At 39.8% G+C, this 22259-nt stretch overlaps 1 protein-coding gene across 1 annotated transcript; it reads left to right on the top strand.

Moving 5' to 3' along the window:
• Positions 1-123: 123 nt before the first annotated feature.
• jcadb (junctional cadherin 5 associated b) lies at positions 124-20313 on the top strand. The gene is made up of 4 exons (XM_077559724.1): positions 124-264; positions 6709-7105; positions 9761-13468; positions 14342-20313. The coding sequence occupies exons 2-4, from the start codon at positions 6792-6794 to the stop codon at positions 14349-14351; spliced, it is 4032 nt and encodes a 1343-aa protein (XP_077415850.1). The 5' UTR covers positions 124-264; positions 6709-6791; the 3' UTR covers positions 14352-20313.
• Positions 20314-22259: the final 1946 nt, after the last annotated feature.

The following is a 22259-nucleotide window of genomic DNA, read 5'->3' as shown; positions in this document are numbered from 1 at the left end:
GCCGAGAGTTCGTAACCATTTGTGCAGGCAACGAGCGAGGAGGAGCGGCAGCCCACCCCACCCTGCCTCCCCCTGCCTCCCCTGCCTCCCTACCCCCCTCCCTGCGTGTGTCTCGGGGAGCCCATGCAGTCCGAGGCAGCCAGCAACCGGCGCGTCCTCCCCGCCTACCAATCGGCATGCTCGGCTCGGGCTCCGCGCTCTGTGAGCAAGCCGAACAGCAGCGAGCGGCCGCGCACGCACACACGCACGCACGCATCTCGCCAGGTATGTTTCCACACCGAAATGACTTATTTTTTTTTGCATGCGTTGTTTCCCCGCTTCCCTTCCCTGTGCAATGTGCAGCCCATCGCCGGCTGCATGGTTTCTAGGGAGGGGTTGCTATGCATGCATGTTTGCGCGTGAGCGCGTGTGCGCGTCGGTAAACACTCCCAGTTTAGCGCATCTGCAACTTGTGCGTTTTCGCTTGAATTCTTATGATTGGTCTCCTTATTATTATTTTTGGTGGTGTTTTTTTTCTTTCTCCCCTCCCTCGCACGGGCGGGGTTGGGTCGCAGCATGGCCGCATGTGCAAGTTGAAGTGCAGGTGCATGCAGCTGTCTCCAGGCAGGTATGATGATAGGGCTCATGATGTTGCCATATTGCAGTGCCCCCCCACCCATAGCGTAGCATCGTAGCATATAGCATAGCATGGCATGCGGCCACGCAGGCGTGGTGCACATGAAGCATGTATTATGGATGGCCGTGTGTTATGATACGCGTTTCACCTGCCATGATTCATTCATGGCAGGAGGATGAGGAGATATTTACGGATTTTGAGAGAGTGTGTGTTTGTGTATGTTACTAGGTAAAGATCCATGTACACTCCCCATGCTGTGAGACGTGAATGTACATTATGTGGTGCTGTTCATTTATGCACATTGGAAGTGAACTTTATGTGACCTCCTGCGTGAACAACTTTGTTTCATGGCAGCAAATGTTCGCATATGCGCACTTTTAGTGTCGATAAGTTTGCGGATGCTTTTTTTTTTTTTTTAACGATCTCCTGTGGTAGCAAAAAGTGATACTTTGGTTGTTGCTATGCAAATTAAAGGGGCTTTGAAGTCATGACCTTGTGTAAGTTGACTGGTGGTGCATTCACTGTCCCTCGGTTCCACGAGCAAGTCATGTACTTCATAAAAAAAGTGGATTGTGGTGCATTCACTGCCCATCAGTTCCAAGAAGAAGTCATGCTGTGCATTTACGTTCCATCTTTTCCAGGAATAAATTAGCCTACTGCATATACTTAACAAGTTGAATGGTAGTGCTTCAGTGCGTCTCTGTTCCAGGAATAATATTGTTGAATAAAGTAGCAACGATGCTAATTATTATACCGTAATGCATTGGGTTGGATCATATTTGATCACAATGTGATGTATGTGATCATGTTCCATCAAATCATTGCTTCGTATCACATCAAATTGTACTGTATCACATTGTTGTGCATGATATTGAAATGTATGGAATCATATACATTAGGGGTGTGCCCAAAAAATCGATTCTCATACGAATCGTGATTCTCATTTAGTACGATTCACAATCGATTTTAAATGTCCCAAAATCGATTTTATTTAAATTATTTTATACTGTCTTCCCTTTGTTTGTGTGTGCCTTTATTGGGAGCGCTGTTCATGTTGTACCCGGTTTGGCCACTGAGGGGCAGTGTGGTTCCACGCGGTCTAATACACTGTTAAGTTGTAGCCACATTAGAGAGTAGAAGGAAAAAGTCACGATCAAGTTATTCCAATAAAAGTATTTTTTTCCAGCGTGGAGCCGTTCTTTTGAGTGATAAAAGTGCCGCGAGTAGGGCGCTAATTAGCATTAGCGAGTCAGACTGGAGTAGATCATTACGATTCCTTGCACATCTATAGATTGAAGCAAAAATCATTGTCAATCAAATCATTTTGAATCAAAAAGCGTTCTTGATCGAAAACTGATTCTGAATCGAATCGCAGGCCCGAAAATCGGAATCGAATCGAATCGTGAGACATTCAAAGATTCCCACCCCTAATATCTTAGTAGCATCTCTCTACGAAAGACAATCCGATACGGTTTTTTGAATACATGCACTCTAAAAAGAGTTGGGTCAAAAATAACCCAGCTATGGGTCAAAACCGGACCGATCCTCTACTTGGGTCTATTTGAAATGGGTCTTTTAGTGTAAAACAACTCATAAATATTGGTCAGATCCTTTACTTGGGTAAAAAAAAAAAAGGAAACCCAGAAAGTTCGGTCAAATTGACCCATAAAGTGATATCGGTTCATTTTTGATCCATAATTGCGTTACTTCTGACCCAACTGTTTTTAGAGTGTGATGCGCGAAACAATTCAAGGACGGTTTCGACGCGACGATTCGATTTGATATGGTACTAGTGTCACGATACCAACGTTTTGGCTTCGATACTACACCCGCATAAAATATCTCGATACCGGTACTGAAACGGTACCTCGACAAAAATCTAAAACATCAGCAAAAGCAGCAAAATGAAAACTGACAAAAGAACTTCAAATTATTTATATATTTTTATTAATTCCAAATATTAGGATGTATACACGTTAATTTATGTAAATACTGTATTTATTTATGTATATACTGTATGTGCTTTCACATTGCATGCCATATTCTTGAAGTACTTATTTGACTGCATTTGATGTCATCTGTTTTAAATATTGGTAATACAGTGGCACTCACATGAGTCAATGTAACGTTGCTTGTGTGTGCGCGCGTCTCTGCTCTTCTCCATTCCGCTCCCAATTAGTCAAATGCGTCATCAAATACTACAAACCGGGAACAAAATAACTCGCACTCGATTATTTTTTAAGGGAAATGTCAAAAAGTGCATCACGACCTGTCGCTCTGTCAGTCATCTGTGCTTTTTTTTTTTTTTCATTTAAATTATGTAACTGTAATTTCCTACTGCGTGCCTGTTCATTGAACGCACCTTGAGTCCACCGCAGGGCCAGGAGGGATTGTTGCTTTTTCTTCTGCTTCTTTTGCGAAAAACATTTGCACTTGTTACAAAACGTCATGTCGGTTGTCTTGCCGTGGCTGTCGGCCATGTAAGAAGAAGAAGAAAAAAAGTTCCATGTGACACTTTGCGCGTCGTATTTCTCAACGAGGGGTGCACGTCCAGCGAGCGCTTCCGTGTTCAGTGCGTGACGCCATCTTCCTGCGTCCTCACGTGCACGCGCTGAAAGAGGCGCGTCGCTTACTTAAGGCGTTTTCCGAGGCGAGGTATGTGTACCTGCTTTTAAAACAGTGGGCGGGCTGTGTTGTATTTATTGTTTTTAACTACCGGTGCTAAAAAAAAAAAACAGATACTGAGCCGTTTTTGACGCCAAAACATCGATGTACTGGTACCGGTATCCCATTTGACAGGGTATGATATAATTACTTTTTTGTTGTCATTTTAGATTCATTTGAATGAACTTTTCAGTACTGTAAATGTGTCATTTTTTTCTAAGATATATCACACCAATAAAACACATCTTGATATACAGTTTCCCCTCGCTATAACGCGGTTCACTTTTCGCTACCTTGCTCTTTGGCGTATATTTTTAATGCAATTTTGCATGCATTTTTTTTTTTTTACAGTAGTATAACTATTTATTTATTAAGTTTTGAACATTGAGGGTGTTTAATCGGGGTGCGCCCAAAAATTGATTCTCATTTAGTATGATTCAGAATCGATTTTAAATGTCCCAAAATCGATTTTATTTACATTATTTTATACTGTCTTGCCTTTGTCTGTGTTTGCCTTTATTTGGAGCGCTGTTCATGTTGTACCCGGTTTAGCCACTGAGGGGCAGTGTGGTTCCACACGGTCTAATACACTGTTAAGTTGTAGCCACATTAGAGAGTACAAGGAAAAAGTCACGATCAAGTTATTCCAATAAAAAAAATAATAATTCAGCGTGGAGCCAGACGTTCTTTTGGGTGATAAAAGTGCCGCGAGTAGCGCGCTAATTAGCATTAGCGAGTCAGACTGGAGTAGATCATTACAATTCCTTGCACATCTATAGATTGAATCAAAAATCATTGTCAATCAAATCATTTTGAATCAAAATCGTTCTTAATCGAAAATTGATTCTGAATCGAATTGCAGACCCAAAAATCGGAATCAAATCGTGAGACATTAAAAGATTCCCACCCCTAGTGTTTAAACAAGACATAAATGTGAGAAAATGTAAATGCCTCTCATGAGAAAAGTGTAAAAAAATGTGTTACAGCTTAAAAACATTTATAATAAATGTAAAAATTGAAGCTGACTACTTTGTCGGATTTCATTCAACCGACGCTAAACGAGGGGAACACCGTATTTCAAAGTGGAACGATTCAATTCGGTTCGATCCAATGCATTCACGTTTTAAATAAAAAAAAAAAAAGATTTTCCGGTTCAAACCGTTTTTTGTTATATCCTTATATCTTAGCATAGTGCACTGTGTTGTACTGTATCATATCATACGGTATGGTATCATCATATCATTGGGTTCGTATCACATTATATCATATAGTTTTGTAGTGCATTATATCATGATGTATTGCAACATAATACAATATACAACATCATATCATATACCGTACTGTATGTATAATATTACATCTCATCATATCAAATTTCAATGTATCATAATTTATCTTATTGGATTGTGCCATATTGTATCATACCGTATCATACACTCTAAAAACATTTCAGTCAAAAATAACACAATATGTGTCTGAAAGGGGCCAACACAATTTTTTGGGTAAAAAAAAAAAAAAAGATAAAAAATTTAAATGAAATCACTTTGGGTTGTTTTGTTAATTATTTTTTAAAGATAATTTGCCACTTTATAATGTAATCTATAATATGCAAATGTTTCCTCAAATAGAACAAAAGTCTGTATGCTATTAACTCATTCACTACCATTGACGGCTATAGACGTCAACAAAATTATTTTAACTATTTCTATTAGTTTAACATTTTTCCCATTTTTGTTAACAAGAGTATGAAAACCTAGATTTTTTAAATTGTATTAAAACAGATATAAAATTTGTGATTAATCGTAAGTGAACTAGTGAAGTCATGCAATTAATTCAAAATGGTAATCGCCTGACGCCCCTAATTTTTAAAAAAATCTTTAAAAAAAAGATTATTAAAAATTTGACAAAAATAATAACAATTATTTTATTTATTTAAAAAAGAAAAGATTATAAAAATTAAGGGTGTCAGGTGATTACAATTTTTAATCGTAATTAATCGCATGACTTCACTAGTTAACTCACGATTAATCACAAATTTTATATCTGTTCTAAATGTACAAAAAAAAATCTAGGTTTTCATACTCTTGTTAACAAAAATGGAAAAAAATGTTAAACTAATAGAAATAGTTCAAATGAACTTATGACGTCCATGGCCGTCAATGGCAGTGAATGAGTTAATAGCAAAAATTTATTGTACATTTAGAACAGATATAAAATTTGTGATTAATCGTGAGTTAACTAGAGAAGTCATGTGAAAAAAATAAAAATAAATAAATAAATAAATAAATATTAAAAATTAAAAAATTATAATTACAATTATTTTTTAAAGAAAAGCAAATTAGGGGCGTCAGGCGATAATTTTTTTTTAAACAAAACTAATCGCATGACTTCACTAGTTAACTCACGATTAATCACAAATTTTATCTGTTCTAAATGTACAATCGTTTTTTTTAAACAAAAGAGGAAAAAAATGTTAAGCTAGTAGAAATTGTTCAAATGAAATTTTGACGTTTATAACCGTCAATGGCAGTGAATGAGTTAAAATGTCATTTTATTATACATGTATGGGAAAAACATATTAAAATAATCGATTCATGGTTTTATTTACAATCATTTTTTCTAGTTTTTTTTTTTAAACAAAAGTGGAAAAAATATGTTTAACTAGTAGAAATTGTTCAAATGAAATTTGACGTTTATAACCGTCAATGGCAGTGAATGAGTTAAAATGTCATTTTATTATACATATATGGGAAAAACATACTAAAATAATCGATTCATGGTTTTATTTACAAACATTTTTTCTAGTTTTTTTTTTAAACAAAAGTGGAAAAAATATGTTTAACTAGTAGAAATTGTTCAAATGAAATTTGACGTTTATAACCGTCAATGGCAGTGAATGAGTTAAAATTTCATTTTATTATACATGTATGGGAAAAACATATTAAAATAATCGATTCATGGTTTTATTTACAATCATTTTTTCTAGTTTTTTTTTTTAAACAAAAGTGGAAAAAATATGTTTAACTAGTAGAAATTGTTCAAATGAAATTTGACGTTTATAACCGTCAATGGCAGTGAATGAGTTAAAATTTCATTTTCTTATACATGTATGGGAAAAACAGGTTTTATGAATCGATACCAGGCCTGAAAAGGAAAATCGATTCAATATTGATTATTTGTTTTCTTAAACCCAGCCCTAACGTATATGTGTGCATTTACAGTATGATGTGGGCATTAAATTTGTTTGTTTTTTTTGCTTTAAAAATAGCATGAAATGAGACTTTCCGATACCCGCAGAAACCAAATATTGCAACTGTACCGTATTTTATTGGCGCCAATCATATCAGAATGACTAGAAGACGATATTGTACTTAGCGTGTGGTTAACCTTTTCTTTTTGTTTTTCTTTTGCCGTCTCCTTCCCCAAAGTAATGGCCTCTACTGAACACCACAGCGCATAAGGCAACCCCCCCACCTTTGCCTCCCCCCCCCTCCTCCGTACGTGTGCCGCCATGTACAGCGTGGAGGACCTGCTCATCTCGCACGGATACAAGCTGCCCAGGAGCGGCCCGCCGTCGGCCGCGGCGTACGACAAGCGGCCCGCCGACTGCCAGCGGGAGCTCCTGCTGCCGGGCCGGGCGGCGGCGGCGGCGCTCAACGGCTACGAGGCGGAGCGTGGCGGGGCCTCGGCGGGCTTGTTCGGCAGCAGGCCGGCGCCCCTCAAGGGTTACGTGGACAACGAGGGCGACAGGAGGAGGAAGGAGGCCCTCATGGGTATCCTAGGTGACGCTCAGCCCTTGGGGGATTCTTTGGCGACTGACAGCGGGTGAGTGCCCCCCCCCCCCCCCCACACACACTTTTTTATTTTATTTTTTACGCCTTTCCTCCCGTCAGCATGCAAAAGCTGCACTGCAGGTCCCCCCCATTCCCCCCAACTCCCACCACATCCCTCCTTCCTGCAGCAGCACGGCTGACAAATCTCACGCCGGCCTTCTGACGAGCTAGCTCGAACCCCCCCCCCCCCCTCTCATGACAGATGAAAACAACAGCCGAGCGAGATGGAGGTCGGGGGTGAATTGAACTTGCGTCAAGACAGCACACAGAGCCGCTCCACTGTAAACACCGGCACACCGAATCCCATCCAGCACGTGCTTTGTGATGTCAGCATGTTGCTGGGCAAGTGTGCGCGGCTCCGTGCGCGGCTCCCCCCTCAGCCATACGCTAGCATATGCTGCTTGTGACTCACACACACACACACACACGTACGTACGCGTACGGCGCAGGTCACACACACAGTGTGGTCATTCATTTGTCGTGGTTATTTTTACACGTGTTGAGTTGTTTTTTAATAGATGACGGGGGGAAAAGCACCTCTAATGATGATTAACCCTTTGGAGAACACATTGAAATTAGTGTTGTCACTATCGACTATTTTTTGAAATCCATTAACTCATTAACTGCCATTGACGGCTAAAAACGTCAAAAATTCATTTGAACTATTTCTATTAGTTTAATTTTTTTTCCTCTTTTGTTAACAAGAGTATGAAAAGCTAGATTTTTGTTAATTGTTCATTTAGAACAGATATGAAATTTGTGATTAATCGTGAGTTAACGAGTGAAGTAATGCGATTAATTACGATTAAAATTTTAATCACCTGATGGCCCAAATTTTCAGTAATCTTTTCTTTCCTTTTTATTCATTCACTGCCATTGACGGCTATAGACGTCAAAAATTCATTTGAACTATTTCTATTAGTTTAACATTTTTTTCCACTTTTGTTAACAAGAGTATGAAAACCTAGATTTTTTTTCATTGTACATTTAGAACAGATATAAAATTTGCGATTAATCGTGAGTTAACCAGTGAACCCATACAATTAATTACAATTAAACATTTTAATTGCCTGTCGCCCCTAATTTTTAATCATCTTTTTTTTAAATTAATTTATGGCAGTGAATGAGTTAATCTCTCGACTATCCAATCGATTAATCGACTAATCAGATGATTTCAATTTTGTATTGAAGTGTATTACAAAAACATTTTTGGTTTATTAACCAGTTAATTGGTGTTTATTTCATACTTCATATTCGTATAGTGATTCAAAAAAGTGGAGGGATTACTGGTTCGGTCATTGTTTTCCAAATTAAAAACTGATATTTGCAAATATTTTATTTTAACTAAACACTGAAGATAATCAGTCTTCTTTCATGAAGGTCTACATAAATTAGTGAACAATTACTGTTGATATGCTGAAATCAGAGGATTTGGACAACTTCAAATAAAAAAAATGGCTCCAAACGATTACTCGATTACTAAAATAGTTGTGATTAATTAGATAATCGATTACTTATCGATTAAATTTGACAGGTCTAATTGAAATATTTGGGTATTGAATAGGTAAATCCCAGAAATAATTAAAAATAAAACAATATCGTAACTATTCTTGTATTAATCCATAATAATAAATATATATTAAAAAAATAATAATAATATAAAAAAATATTTTTAATTAATTATTACCACAGCCCTCACAAATAGTCATATAGTTTCCACATTTCACTGCATATTCAAGATTGGGTGGGTGTACCTAATGAAAAGGCCAGATAAGGTACTGTAAATCAAAATTTTCCCAGTTTGACTTAAATGAATTATTGCATTATATGACATCTTATGTCATAACGTTTTATCATAACTATCACAATAGTATTGTATCGCACCATATGATGTCATACTGTATGTGTCTAAACACATCACATACGTATCATATCGTAATGTATGGCATAATAAAATATCCAAATGTTTATGGTCCGTTGATGGGTTGCATTCATCCAGACATGTACTGTTGATGCTTTTTTTTTTTTTTTCACCGACAGCCCTTTAAGTAAAGGTCAGCACAATTAAAAATGCTGATCATATTGCACAAACATCACAATTTGCGTCTTTAAGGGACGCCGGAGAAGCGGCTGACTTCAGCACTTTGTTGGAAAAGCCATCGCGCACACACAAATGCACACGCACACACACGTGTAGTAAAAGTATGTCTGTCGTGTAAAGCCGTTCAATGTGTGGTGGAACCCTATCCGTCACATGTTAGCATATCGGCTCCCTGACACTTTGATTTATCTGACGATTATTTAGACAAAGAATATTCCGATAACAGTTCCGTTGTGACCAATCAGCAAATTTAGACAAGTGGTCGGCGGGTCAAGTCGACATTTGAATTTCGCGTATTCTAAAGCGTAACAGAGACGGGCGGGGCAGTGTCTGAGTGAGAGAGACTAGCGTAGAAGTTTAGCAGCTAACTAATACTCACTTGTCCCAATTTGTGATGAAACAAGTTGTCGCTGTTCAAAATGATTTCAACCCCCAACATGACCAACATTCTTGCCTAAATCAAAGAAAACTTACAAAGGGTTCATGGTATGTCCTTCAAACACCGCATGCAGTCTTACTAAGACGGAGTTTTTTTTGTCTTCACAGTTTCTATGATGTCCCAAGTTTGACCTACTCTGAGCCGCTAAGCCACGACGAGAGGGATATTTCGTACTGGCGGAGGCGAGGTCAAGACTTTAGCATTCTTCTGGACTATGCCGACGGCAGGGAGCTGAGAGCTTCTGCGGGGGCGTGGAGACCGCAGGCCCTCATAGCGGCCGAGGAACTCAGGGCAGAGAGGCAAGCGCAGCAGCTATGGGAGGAAATTTCCTGGCTGCGGGACCAGGATGCTCCCGGTCAGCTGAGGGTGACCGGGGAGCGAAAGTGTCAGAGCCTTGGTACTGAGGAGTGGAGGCCCGCCGTGGGGCTGGGCAGGCAGTTGTCGGACGGGGACGGGGAAAGGTGGGCTTTGGAGCAGTATCGCCTGAGGACGCCTGATGTTTTTTTTCACCCAAGAACAAAAGCCAAGTCTCAGTCTCTCCCAAGAGTTTTGTCACCTGACGGAACAAACAGCAGAGAGCTTATTCCATCCAGACCAAGCTTACCAGACAGACCGCAAAGGCTAAGCAGCACTCTTTTCTCCGGGCCCTATAGTCGGTATATCTATAGCGGCGCTATTGGCAGGGAACGGTGGGGCAGGACTGCCGGCCCAAGCAGCCATGTTGCACTTTTACCAAAGCCCAGGTTCAACAGGCCCTTAAAGCCGCCGTCATATGAGATTCACCAGCAAATTAGGGGTAGTGCAGAAATGCTTGCTATAGACCAGGGTCTCAAGCTAAAAGACAGGCCGATCTTTTATTCAAGGGGCGGGGAGCTGCGACATGACTATTTTGCACAACACTCACTCTCTGGAATGGAGCCCCCGGGCTACATCCCGCCCCCGTCGTATAAAAGAGCCCCACCCCCAAGAGCTGTGTCAATCAATCGTAACGAAATGCTTAACCTGCGGTGGAGATCCGACTCCCTGCAGCCCAGCTCAGACCCCGGGAGGTGGCTGACGAGGCACGCGGGTGACTCGTGGCTGGAACACTACGGAGAACGTGGGGCGTCCTATCGAAAGCAAATACCCTCTGGACACAAAGATCAACCAAGTCAAGCTCGTCAAGTACCAGCTGAAGACGCAAGAGTGAATCAAATCTCAGGAGGGCCCGGCGGAAATTCTCTCACCGACTCAGACAAGATCCGGAACATCAACAAAGAGAATCCATCCGCTAAGAATTTAGGACAATCTACATGTGATAGTGCCTTTCCTCCCCAACAGGGACAATCTCTCAACACGGGTCGCAAGACGACCCTTCCTGAAAATGACAGCAGTACTCGATGGGGAAACAGGGGATTGAACAAAAAAAGTGAGAGTGTAGGTCCTGAACAAAATCGTAGTCAGTTTTTCCCTTCATCTATTCTGGGTAAACCACCACCTCCCCCGTGCAAGCCGTCTGAGCCGGTTGTCTCTGAAACTGTGTCAGAAGTAAAGAAAGTCGAACAGCCCGAACCACCGGACAAGGACAAGTCCAAAAATCTAAAAAAAAGACTAAGCGAAACTATCTTTTGTTTAGTTTCTGTTCCGGTCACCCCACAGCTCACTGGTACAATCCGTGACCAAAACAACAATAATGAGAAATCACCAGACCCAGCTGACAGTCCCAGTGAAAACAAAACAGGCCATTTAACAAACCAAAGTCTCCAAAGCACATCTTCAGCCGAGGCAGAGCTGCAAGCGTTAACTGGTAGCATAGCGAGCAGCAAGACGAGCAGTCGAGCAAGCAGTAAAATGTTCAAAAAGTTGCCTTGTAGACCTCCTAAAATAAACCATTACAAGGAACTGAAGTTGTCAGGATCTTGGCCCGCAAACCAGTACCGCGACCAGGAGACGCAAACTAGCCCAGAGGCGGAAAAACCTGGCCCTGAAAACAAGGAAGCACAAGAAGACCACATACCACATACCACAGACCCTGCTGCTACTGAAGCCCCTGCAGATGGTGGCGGTGTAGCGGGCACTGCCTTCACTTTCCCCATCAAGGGAGTGAAGAGTCTAAAACTTTCCAGCAACAGCGCCTTCTCCCTGACCACCACTTTCTCCAACCAGCTGAATAAGAGCACAGCTCAGCAGCCAGCAGTGCCACCCTCAGGAAATGTGGATAGCAAACCAGCAGCGAGCAGTGGTAAGGATGTGTTCAAGGTTCCTGAGTTCCTGATAAAACCGATTGTCAGCCAGCGTCCATGGGATGCTGTCAAAGAGCTGGAGGCAATCCAAAAAGAAGTCCAGGATCAACAGCAGCAGCAGCAGCAGAAACAGAGCAGCAAACAGCCTAGCGTTGACAAGTGCATCGAGGACCTCAACGAGGCCTACAAAGACATCTTGGAGCTCGGTGCTGCTAGCAATAAAGTCCCAGATGGAACAGTTGAAATCCCCGAGCGTATCAAAATCCGGCTGACGTCCCAGCCTCTCAACAAACCCAGCAGCCTTAGGCGCAGTGCAGTCAGCTGGTCTGTTGATCCAGAGTACAGAGAAGTCAAGAGCGCCTTCTCTAGGCCCGCCACCAAGTCGGTCACATTCAGCAAACAGCTTAGGGAAGAACTTCCTGTGCCCCCTAGGGAGTCGGGCTTTAGAGAATACAGGGTTGTTCCGCATCTTCCACGTAGACGTAGCAACGACGGCAGGACGGTGAAACTGGATCTGCCGGACGAACCCATTGAGACGCCACTTTGTGACTTCAGCCCGACGACAAACAGCGCGGCGGCGGAGGTGCCATGGGCGGACCGACAGCCCATGCAGGATGCCTCCACGCTGACGAGTCCTCCTGACTATGAAGACATATGTCAGACTTTGCGTCACTCTCGGGATCCAAACGATCCTAATGACCCGGCGGTTCCTCAAGATTTCGATTCAGAGGAGGACTGCCCTATTTGCAAAAGGGAGCTGGAAAACCAGTTGAGACAGGGCCCGCTGCCTCCTCTCCACGAGGAGAACAGTTCAGATAGCTCGGTCAATCCACATGGAAGTCCGCCGCAGTGTGCTGCAGCTGAAAGTCCTGCTGAGAATGCGAAGAATTGGGAACTGCAGAACTCTGGTACTAATGCAAAGAAGAAGGATTCGTCAACACAAGACAATTTGGCCGAGGTTGAAGAAACAGTAGATGGCTCCACAGGTGGGTCAGCAGACTCAGAAGAACTGAGTAAAACTGAGTTGGTGGAGTCAGCACAGAAAGAAGTCACTGAGGGGGAAACAGCGCAAAGTGTTGAGGCTGACGCTACACGGGGACACGAGGGACAAACTGTCGCAACATTGGACGACAAGCAGGAGCAAGAGAGGAAGCCAATTGCTCTAGCCGAGCATAGACTTGTCCTATGGACCCACCCGGGACGAGATCACACTGGGTTGCCAGAGTTCCCGCCAGAGAGACTGCCCCTTTCAGTCGTGCCAAAGCTAGACCGCAGGCTGTCTCTCAGCTTGGAAGGGGAGCGGCGGAGCGACGCCCTACCTGACAGAATCGAAGCTCTGCAGAATAAGCTAGCCATCTCTCCCGGCCAAGGGGCCGTGGAACGCCTGGGCAGGATGCGGGAGGTGGACGTGATGTATCGCATGAGACGCCTGAGCATCAGGAGCAATGACTCTGGGGAGGGAGACGGAGAGGGCAAAGAGTCCCAGGATCCCCCCGCCGCTTCCCAGAGAGGCGGGGAAGGCAAAGATGAAGAGGTGACTGGATCGTGCCAATTCGACAAAACTGCAAAGCGAAGTGATAAGTCTACTTTCAGGTAAGTTAAGTTTAGAGTTATGCCACTAGTTGTGGTGTGGTGGTTCTCTTGCCTGATTTTGGTGCAGGGAGCATGGTTTTGGTTTCTACTCAGTGGCACCGTATTTGAAACGCGACCAGTCTAGGGGTGCCTTTCACCGGAAGTTAGGTGGGATAGGCTCCAGCCTGAACAGGATAGTGCTTTTGAAGATGGATGGATGGACAGAAGGATGGAGTTCTTAGATACTTTTAGGGCAGCGCATTAGATTGTGAGTGTGGTTTGTTTAAATGTGCCCGCGCTCGACCAGGCTCACCTGTAAAGTGGACCACCAGAAATAAAAACAAAATCTTCCAGAATGCTTTATGGCACTTTAATTTGTTCAGATTTCAAAATTTATTTACCTAAAAAAGAATCCTGAAGGTCAGTTTACTCTAGGACAGGCTTCCCCAATCCTGGTCCTTGAGGGCCGGAGTCCTGCAGGTTTTTAGATATTTTGGCCCACTAACACACCTGATTCATTTAATCAACTCATCAGCAAGCTCTGCAGAAGCCTGATAATGAGCCTGATCTTTAGCATCAGGTGTGTTGGAGAACGGAAACATCTAAAACCTGCAGGACTCTGGCTCTAGAGGACCAGGATTGGAGAAGCCTGCTCTAGGATATTATACATGAAAGGTTTCATTTGACTGATGACTGTATTAGCATAGGTTGCTAATCGAGGTTACATTGCCCCTGTATGTTTTGCGAGCTGCTGAATCCCGATACTCTTTGATAACATGATACTCCACAGGCTTGAGTGACTAGACCACACCCCAAATCTTCCAACCCCAATTGCTTTTGACCTGACCAAGCATGGCGGTCTCTTGTGTAATGACTCCTCTTTTTACGTGGCAGAACGCTGTGACAGGTGGAGACGGCGTGGAAAAAGACGGCGTCCATCGTGTCCCCATCTCGAGGTTTTAGCGCTCCACACAACACTGTGAACTGGCTGCCTAACTTAGAATGCCTTCATCTTCATCTCTTGACACTGAAATGGCCTTCTTGTCCGACGAGAGCATTGTGTACACACCCTCACCCTCGGCTTGACTTCTAAGAGTGCTGTTCCACTGCCAAAAGGGAGGTGGCCCCCCTACCCTACCCTACCCTACCCGGCCCACGATTACCGACTTCTTCAACCCCCCCCCCCCCCCCAGTCTTCTCCCGATGCTTTTCTCATTGGCAGACATTATGCAACTCATCCATGCATATGACGACAGTGAATACACTCGAGAATCTGCGCATTATGAATGTAAGCATTAATTTTGAGGGTTTTGCTATTATTTGCTGTACCAAAATAAAGTCGCGACCGCGGCGGTGGCGGCACCGCCCGTCGCGACCGCGTTTGGCTCGAGAACTGTTTTTGATTTCCCGACATCGCTCGGCCTTTACTTAACTCGGCAACATTGTGCCCCCCACCACCCCCATCCCTCTATCCCCCAGTTGCTAAGCTAAGCTAATCACATGATCGCCCGCTCAGTTCACGGCATGCCTTGTTTTCAGGTGAAGTCTAAACGCGCAGATACCTTCAGGAAGCAATAAAAAATGGACAGCAACTCTTACAACAATGACAAACGGATAGAATAGAACACAGTTTAAAAAAGGAAGTGAGATAGAGCAATATTGTTGTACAAATAAGCTGAGCGGTGTCATGGAAGCTACCTGTCGGAAGCGTCGTCTTGTGATCATTCTACAGGGACATGGTGTCAGGGTATTTGGGCTGCTGCTTTACATCATCATATAGATCTATGTACAGTGCTTGACAGATTTATTAGACCACTGCCACCTAGAGGATAGGAGTCCTCCAGCTGACTGCCCACAGCCAATTATAAAAACTCATTTCTGTCGACCAGACGAGATTCAAATTTGGTAGCAAGACGAAATCTGTAGGTCTAATTTGTTTTAACCCGTGGGCAGTATTTTATTTTGAAATGGTTTGGTCAGAACCAGCAAAAAGCCCAAAACGGGTCACAATACCTACCGCCTAGGGGTTAAGGGACCCTGGAATGATGGTTTTAAAACAAAATGGCAGACTTGCTGCATCTTTTCAGGCGTGGCTTCTTGAGATTTTTTTTGTGGGTTTGAACACGATACCTACCCATTGCTATTAAATTTTATGTAGCTAAGAGAAACTGATTTTGGGTGCTGTTTCTAAGAATTCCAGTAGCTACTGCCAAACATAAATGACCCTTAAAAGGCCACTTTAAACCAAAATGGAAGATTTTCTGTGCCTTTTCGGGAATATATTCTTGAGAGTTTATTGTGCACCCACTTGTGGTAGACATTGCTATTAAATATCACATTTCTAAGAGAAACTGGCTTCAAAGGCTGTATTTTCAAAATTACTCAAAATTTCTTCAAAGTAGGCCAAGAGCTGCTGTCAAACATATATTTACACTAAAATGGCCACCTAATCCAAAATGGCTGACTTCCTCTGTGTACTTAGGCATGGCTTCTTGAGTTTTTTGAGCGGGTTTACTCCTGATATACATGATAGACATTGCTGTTAAAATTCATGTAGCTAAGTGTATCAGGTTCAGTCAACCTACAACATTAAAGACTTAGATTTGTTTTGCTAATGGTTTTGGGTGCCAAGTTTCCAAAAATTCCAAGAGATACTCCCAAACATAAGAAAATGACCCTTAAATGGCCACTTTAACCCTGGAGAACCCACGGGGTCAAATTTGGCCCCTATAAATTCTGCTACTCAAATAACAAAGACTTTTTTTTTTTTTTTTTACAAATTTAACTTCAAAAGTCCAGAGTGCCACTTCTGACCCCTGCATGGGGCCATCTAGTGGATGAATATTGCACTTACACGAGCCAGAGTGGTGGTGACAAGATGGCTGGCAACATGCTGTTTTGTCGAGCTGGAAATCAATCCAAACAAAACCATCTTCTCAGCAAACCATCAGATGGTAAAATTGTGTTTTTTTTGTTAATCTATTTCATATCATGTTGCAGAATGCCTAGGAGTATGTTTTATATATATTTTTTGATAAATTAGCAACTCTGAACTAGTTCAAAAAAACAAGGGTTAAAATTGAAAAAACATATATTTTGGTGTTCAGTGAACTTATAGCAGTCATTTAATGTATAATTTATAATTTTCCAAAGAAGAAAAGGGTTCTTGGGTTCTCCAGGGTTAAATTTAATGTAGCTAAGTGTATCAGGTTCAGTCAACCTAGAACATTAAACAACAGACAAGGAAGGAAGACAAGAGACTTGTTTTGTTAATGGTTTTGGGTTCAAAAATTCCAAGAGATACTCCCAAAATCACAAACATAAGAAAATGACCCTTAAATGGCCACTTTAAAACAAAATGGAAGATTTTCTGTGCCTTTTCGGGCATATATTCTTGAGACTTTTTTTATTCTTGAGACTTTTTTTTTTTGTGTCTGCCGTTTACTTCTATTGCTAAGAAAAACTGGTATGGATTTTCACATGACTTAAAATGACTTCAAAATAGTCTAAGAGCTGAACTAAAATGATCCTAAAATGGCCTCCAAAACCAAAATGGCAGACTTCCTTACTATTTAAGCATGGCTTCTTGAGTTTTTTTGAGCGGGTTTACTCATGATAGAAATTGCTATTAAATTTTATATAGCTAAGGGAAATAGTTTTGGGGTCTGAGTTTTCTCACATGATTTTATTGATGATCCGTTCTGTTAAATTGGTGGTGGTCTAATACATTTGTTAAGCATTGCATTACATTTCACGGAGTATTTATTTTTCCTATCATCGCCTTTTAATCCGTTTGCATAATGTACAAAAAAATAAATATATATGAAATATATTTTAAATATTTTAAGAGATATTTTGTATTTTTTGCCATAAAGTTTTATTTCTCCACATGCGTGTCAGTAGAGTCTAATCATATGGACAGCGTCTCTAATTTTCTAGAGCGTTCCAATGGAAGTTCTTTTGTGGCGTTTGTCGCGTCGTCTGCGCCGTGTTTCGTGCGTTGTCGTCGTCTCGTCTTCCAGCTTGCACTCGCCCCCGGCTCTTCTGTTGTTGATCCCGTGGGGGGAAAAAAAACACACATGGAAAATTGTTTCCATCTTTGTTGTCCAACTTCTCGTGTGAAAGCTGAGAGATTAGCATACGCCGCGATGCTAACGTGTGTAACGTCGCTGTCTATTCCGATACAAGTATCTCCACGTCAACTCTTTTTTTTTTTTTTTTTCAGAATCATTGTCATTATTGTAATTGCTACTCTGCTCTCAGCATTCACACATGATTTCCGGGAAAGGGGGGGGGGGGTCGCAATTCTTTGGTAGTTGTACTTAAACGCTACAATGCAATGCTGCAGCTAAAACACAAATGCGCCAAAATATCGTGGGATTTTTCAATGCATACAGGGTTTTTAGATAAGACTTTTTAAATAGAGAATAATGAAGAAAAAAAAAAGACTTTTAAAAAATAGCAGTAGTAGTAAAAATGTGTTTGAAAAGTTGTGTGTGTTTTTGCATTATCCAGCATTGCATTGTAACAAATCAACAACGGATGTGTGCGAATTATTTGTCATAACGTAACATAATTGTTATGTAGCCTTTTTACACTTGTAGCATTTTAGCGGTTGTCTCAGCATTTCTTGTAAATTTCGACGTCGCCTTACTAAAACAAACGAGGAGTATTAGGGCCACATTGAAAAACTTTTTTTTTTTAGATTGAAGTCATAATAATTGGAGGAAACAGTAGTATATATTTGAGAATGTTATTGTATTCTCGAAATTGTCATTTTTCATCTTCAAGTATGTTATTTTCTTCCTCACAAGATGACAGTTTTTTCTCGAAAATGTACGACTGCTCTTGAAAGTATTTAAACATTTCAATAAAAGATAGCTGCCTTTATTGCTTGAAAAATTCAGATTTTCTCTTGAGAATAAATGACTCCAAAAAATGTCACTTATATCCTCAAATATTACGATAAAAAGTTTTTTTCTAAAAGTATATAACAATTTCCTTCAAACTTTTTGTCTTGTCTTTAAAATTGACAATTTCCTTAATGTATACAACTTTTCGCTTGAAAATATTAAACTATTTTCTTGGGGGGGGGGGGGATCCTCAAAATGTAAGCCTTTTTTCCCCAAAATTATATTCCTTTTAAAAATTAAGAAAGGCCATATTTTTCTTGAAAATCTTGACATCTATACTTGCATATATAAATTTTGTACATTTGACTTTCACAATTTTTTTTTGATAAACACACAACTTTTTCCCTGAAAATATATGCATAACCTTGTAATTATGACTTTTCTCCCCCTCAAGGAAAGCTATATATTTTCTGTAACTTTTTTAAAATTATAACTTTTTGTTTTGTTTTGCAAAACATAAGGTAACTTTATTTGATAACAACTTATATATGATTACACTTTTTCCCCCCAAAATATCCCAAAATTTTCCTTGAAAATACAGGTCTTATCTTGAAAATATACAACTTTTTCAAAAAACAAAAAAAAAGTACTCTATTTCTCCCAAGATTTCAATTTTTTCTTGAAAATCTTCAACTGCCCTCAGAAGTATTTTAAAATTCTGAATAATAAATGATGACTTTTCTCAAAAATATACCTCTAAAAGATAAAAATTTTACTTTAAAAAATGTTTTTTTTTTCAAAAATACAATTGTGAAAAATACCCAGATTTTTTTTAAACAATATCTAAACATTTTGAAAATATGCAACTTTTTTCTATAAATGTTTTTTGTTGTTGTTGGCGTTGCTTTATTGGTGAAGATAAAATACTCTTTTTTTTTTTTTTTTAAACATCCCCAAAAAATTCAAAAAAATTTCTGATCATAGTATTGATAATGTCAGACTTTTTAATCGTAAAATTACAATAGTTTTTTTCTCGAAAAAATATGAATCCTCTAAAAAATGTACGACTTTTTTCTCGATCGTAAACCATTTTCTCGAAAATACGTGACTTATTTTTAAATAAACAACTTTGTTCTTCAAGTACATACAAATTCATTGAGAAATTCCGCCTTGAATTTTAAAGTGTAATAAATTATTGTTTTGAGTGTGGCCCGAGTATTCTTTGTTAATAACAAGCATCGCATCACACTGCAGCCAAATATATTCTCCAAGTCTACGCAACACTGTCGTCACAGGTTTTAGATTTAGTGGTTTTACTTGACAAGTAAAACCGGGGACGCTGTAGCAGATCGAGCGTAAGTTTGCGTTATTTTTTTAAATAACGCATAACTGACCGCTTTTTTTTTTTTTTTTTTTTTATGTACGCAAACTTGCCCCGCCCACATAGAAACAGCCCCCCACGATTGGCATGTGAGCGCTAACACTTTGAACGTCGAAATAATAAAAGAGTCTGGTTGGACTTTTTTTTTCTACACGACAGGTTGACGTGCAACGTGAGCAGTGATTATGCACACTTGTAATATTTTCTATTTTCATAAGAGATTTAAGTGCTTTTTTCTACATCTTTTTTTCTTCCTTGCATGGAGTGCAAGTGAGCGGGACGAGGGGGCAAGAAAATGTTTTCTTTTTCATAAAGTATATTTGCATTTGGTACGCTCTCGTGATTAAAATAAACTTAAAAAAAGGGTCATAAAAAAAAAAAAAAAGGCGACGACGGGCAAAACGTGTGTGTGTTTCGTAGTTGAATTTACGAGACTATGCCAAGTATTTAAAAGCTATTTTTAGAGTAAATGAAAAGAAAAAAATGGAAGAGAAGTCATTCATTGTTTTCTTTTCGACATGCCTTTGATCTTTGTATCTCTACATATAGCAGGAGAATTCATAGAGTCATTATGATTGTGCTACTGTTGTATGATACTGCAGTCTCATTCACAAATAAACTCTTTGCATGAACCTGCCTCTTGTTTCTCATCAGTTGAGAATTTAGATGTGGACTAAGTGCTTTTCACGGGCCAGAAATCATGTCAAACAATGACAAATGACAAAGATTATAACCCCCCCCCCCACCCACACACACCAAAAAAAATATATATATATATATATATTAGGGGTGTCGGTCAATCTCATGACTTGAATAGTTAACTCACGATTTTCTATTCTCCTATTAACATTGTATTCTAAAAGTTCTATTAGTGGAACAAATAGAAATATGACTGCATCTTTTAGTCATTGATACAGTAATTTCATAATAATTCATAAAATTGAGTTAAAATTCAAAAGGATGCACTGTACTGTAAAAAAAAAACAAGCGTGATATTGATTTGTGTTGAGTTCATTTTTCTGCCACTAGATGGCATAATTGCATTTGTAAGACAGTGACAGCTCAGTGCATTTTTCTTTTCATATTAAGAGCTATCTTGTGAAATTGTGCACATTTTTTAAATTGTAAAATACAACTTGAGCTTATTCTCCACCAATATATGCATTATTATTACATTTATTACTGCTACATTTTGATGTCTACGTGTCTGCTGCGTAGCGACTGGAATTACCTTAGTACAGGCTTTCCAAGTAAAGGGTGGTCATTAATCGCGCGTTAAAAAAAATTGTGGCGTTAAAGGAACTTTAAATTAACTCAAAATGAACGCACTAATTTTGACACCTCCTTATATACATATATATATATATATATATATATATATATACATATATATATATATATATATATATATATACAGTATATATATATATACTGTATATATATATATATATTAGGGGTGTCGGTAAATCTCATGACTTGAATAGTTAACTCACGATTTTCTATTCTCCTATTAACATTGTATTCTAAAAGTTCTATTAGTGGAACAAATAGAAATATGACTGCATCTTTTAGTCATTGATACAGTAATTTCATAATAATTCATAAAATTGAGTTAAAATTCAAAAAGATGTACTGTAAAAAAAAAAACAAGCGTGATATTGATTTGTGTTGAGTTCATTTTTCTGCCACTAGATGGCATAATTGCATTTGTAAGACAGTGACAGCTCAGTGCATTTTTCTTTTCATATTAAGAGCTATCTTGTGAAATTGTGCACATTTTTTAAATTGTAAAATACAACTTGAGCTTATTCTCCACCAATATATGCATTATTATTACATTTATTACTGCTACATTTTGACGTCTACGTGTCTTCTGCGTAGCGACTGAAATTCCCCCAGTGCAGACTTTCCAAGTAAAGGGTGGTCATCAATCGTGCGTTAAAAAAAAATTGTGCATTAAAGGAACTTTAAATTAACTCAAAATGAACGCACTAATTTTAACACCTATATATATATATATATATATATATATATATATATATCGGTTCCGATTCCATACAAGCTTATCTCTCAGAGGAACTATCTCCATCCTTTTTTCTTTGTTGAAGCTTTTGTCCAGCACATTAGACTAATTATCAGGTCGGTACGGTCCAGCCAGGTCCAGTCAGATGACGGCGTCCCGTCGCGCTCCACTCAAGTGCCATCAAAGTGTTGGAGAAGTTGGCACATTTTGCGGCGCAAGTGAGTTGGCGGTGGCGGCCATGCTTGGAGGGCAGCCATCTTCTCTCTCCTCTCAAAGTAGTAGTAGGAAGTCATACATTAGGTGTTGTTGTTTTTCTTCTTTCCATTGATTAATAGATTTAATTTAATACATTTAAATAATTTGATCATTAGTTTTGATTGGAAGTTGCCGAGGCTAGTGTATGCCCATATAGGGCACTATATGAAATCGATCAATCGATCAATCAATCAATCAAAAGCATAGTTAGATAAATGTGAAAATTGGTGAGGGATATTACAATGTTTTGTGTGGTGTTTTTTTCCCAATATGCAAATCTGATTAACATAACCATCGATA

This window comes from Vanacampus margaritifer, chromosome 2, assembly GCF_051991255.1.
Source record: "Vanacampus margaritifer isolate UIUO_Vmar chromosome 2, RoL_Vmar_1.0, whole genome shotgun sequence".
Taxonomy (NCBI): domain Eukaryota; kingdom Metazoa; phylum Chordata; class Actinopteri; order Syngnathiformes; family Syngnathidae; genus Vanacampus; species Vanacampus margaritifer.
The sequence above is the reverse complement of the archived record's forward strand: the minus strand, read 5'-3'. Positions and strand labels throughout refer to the sequence as shown.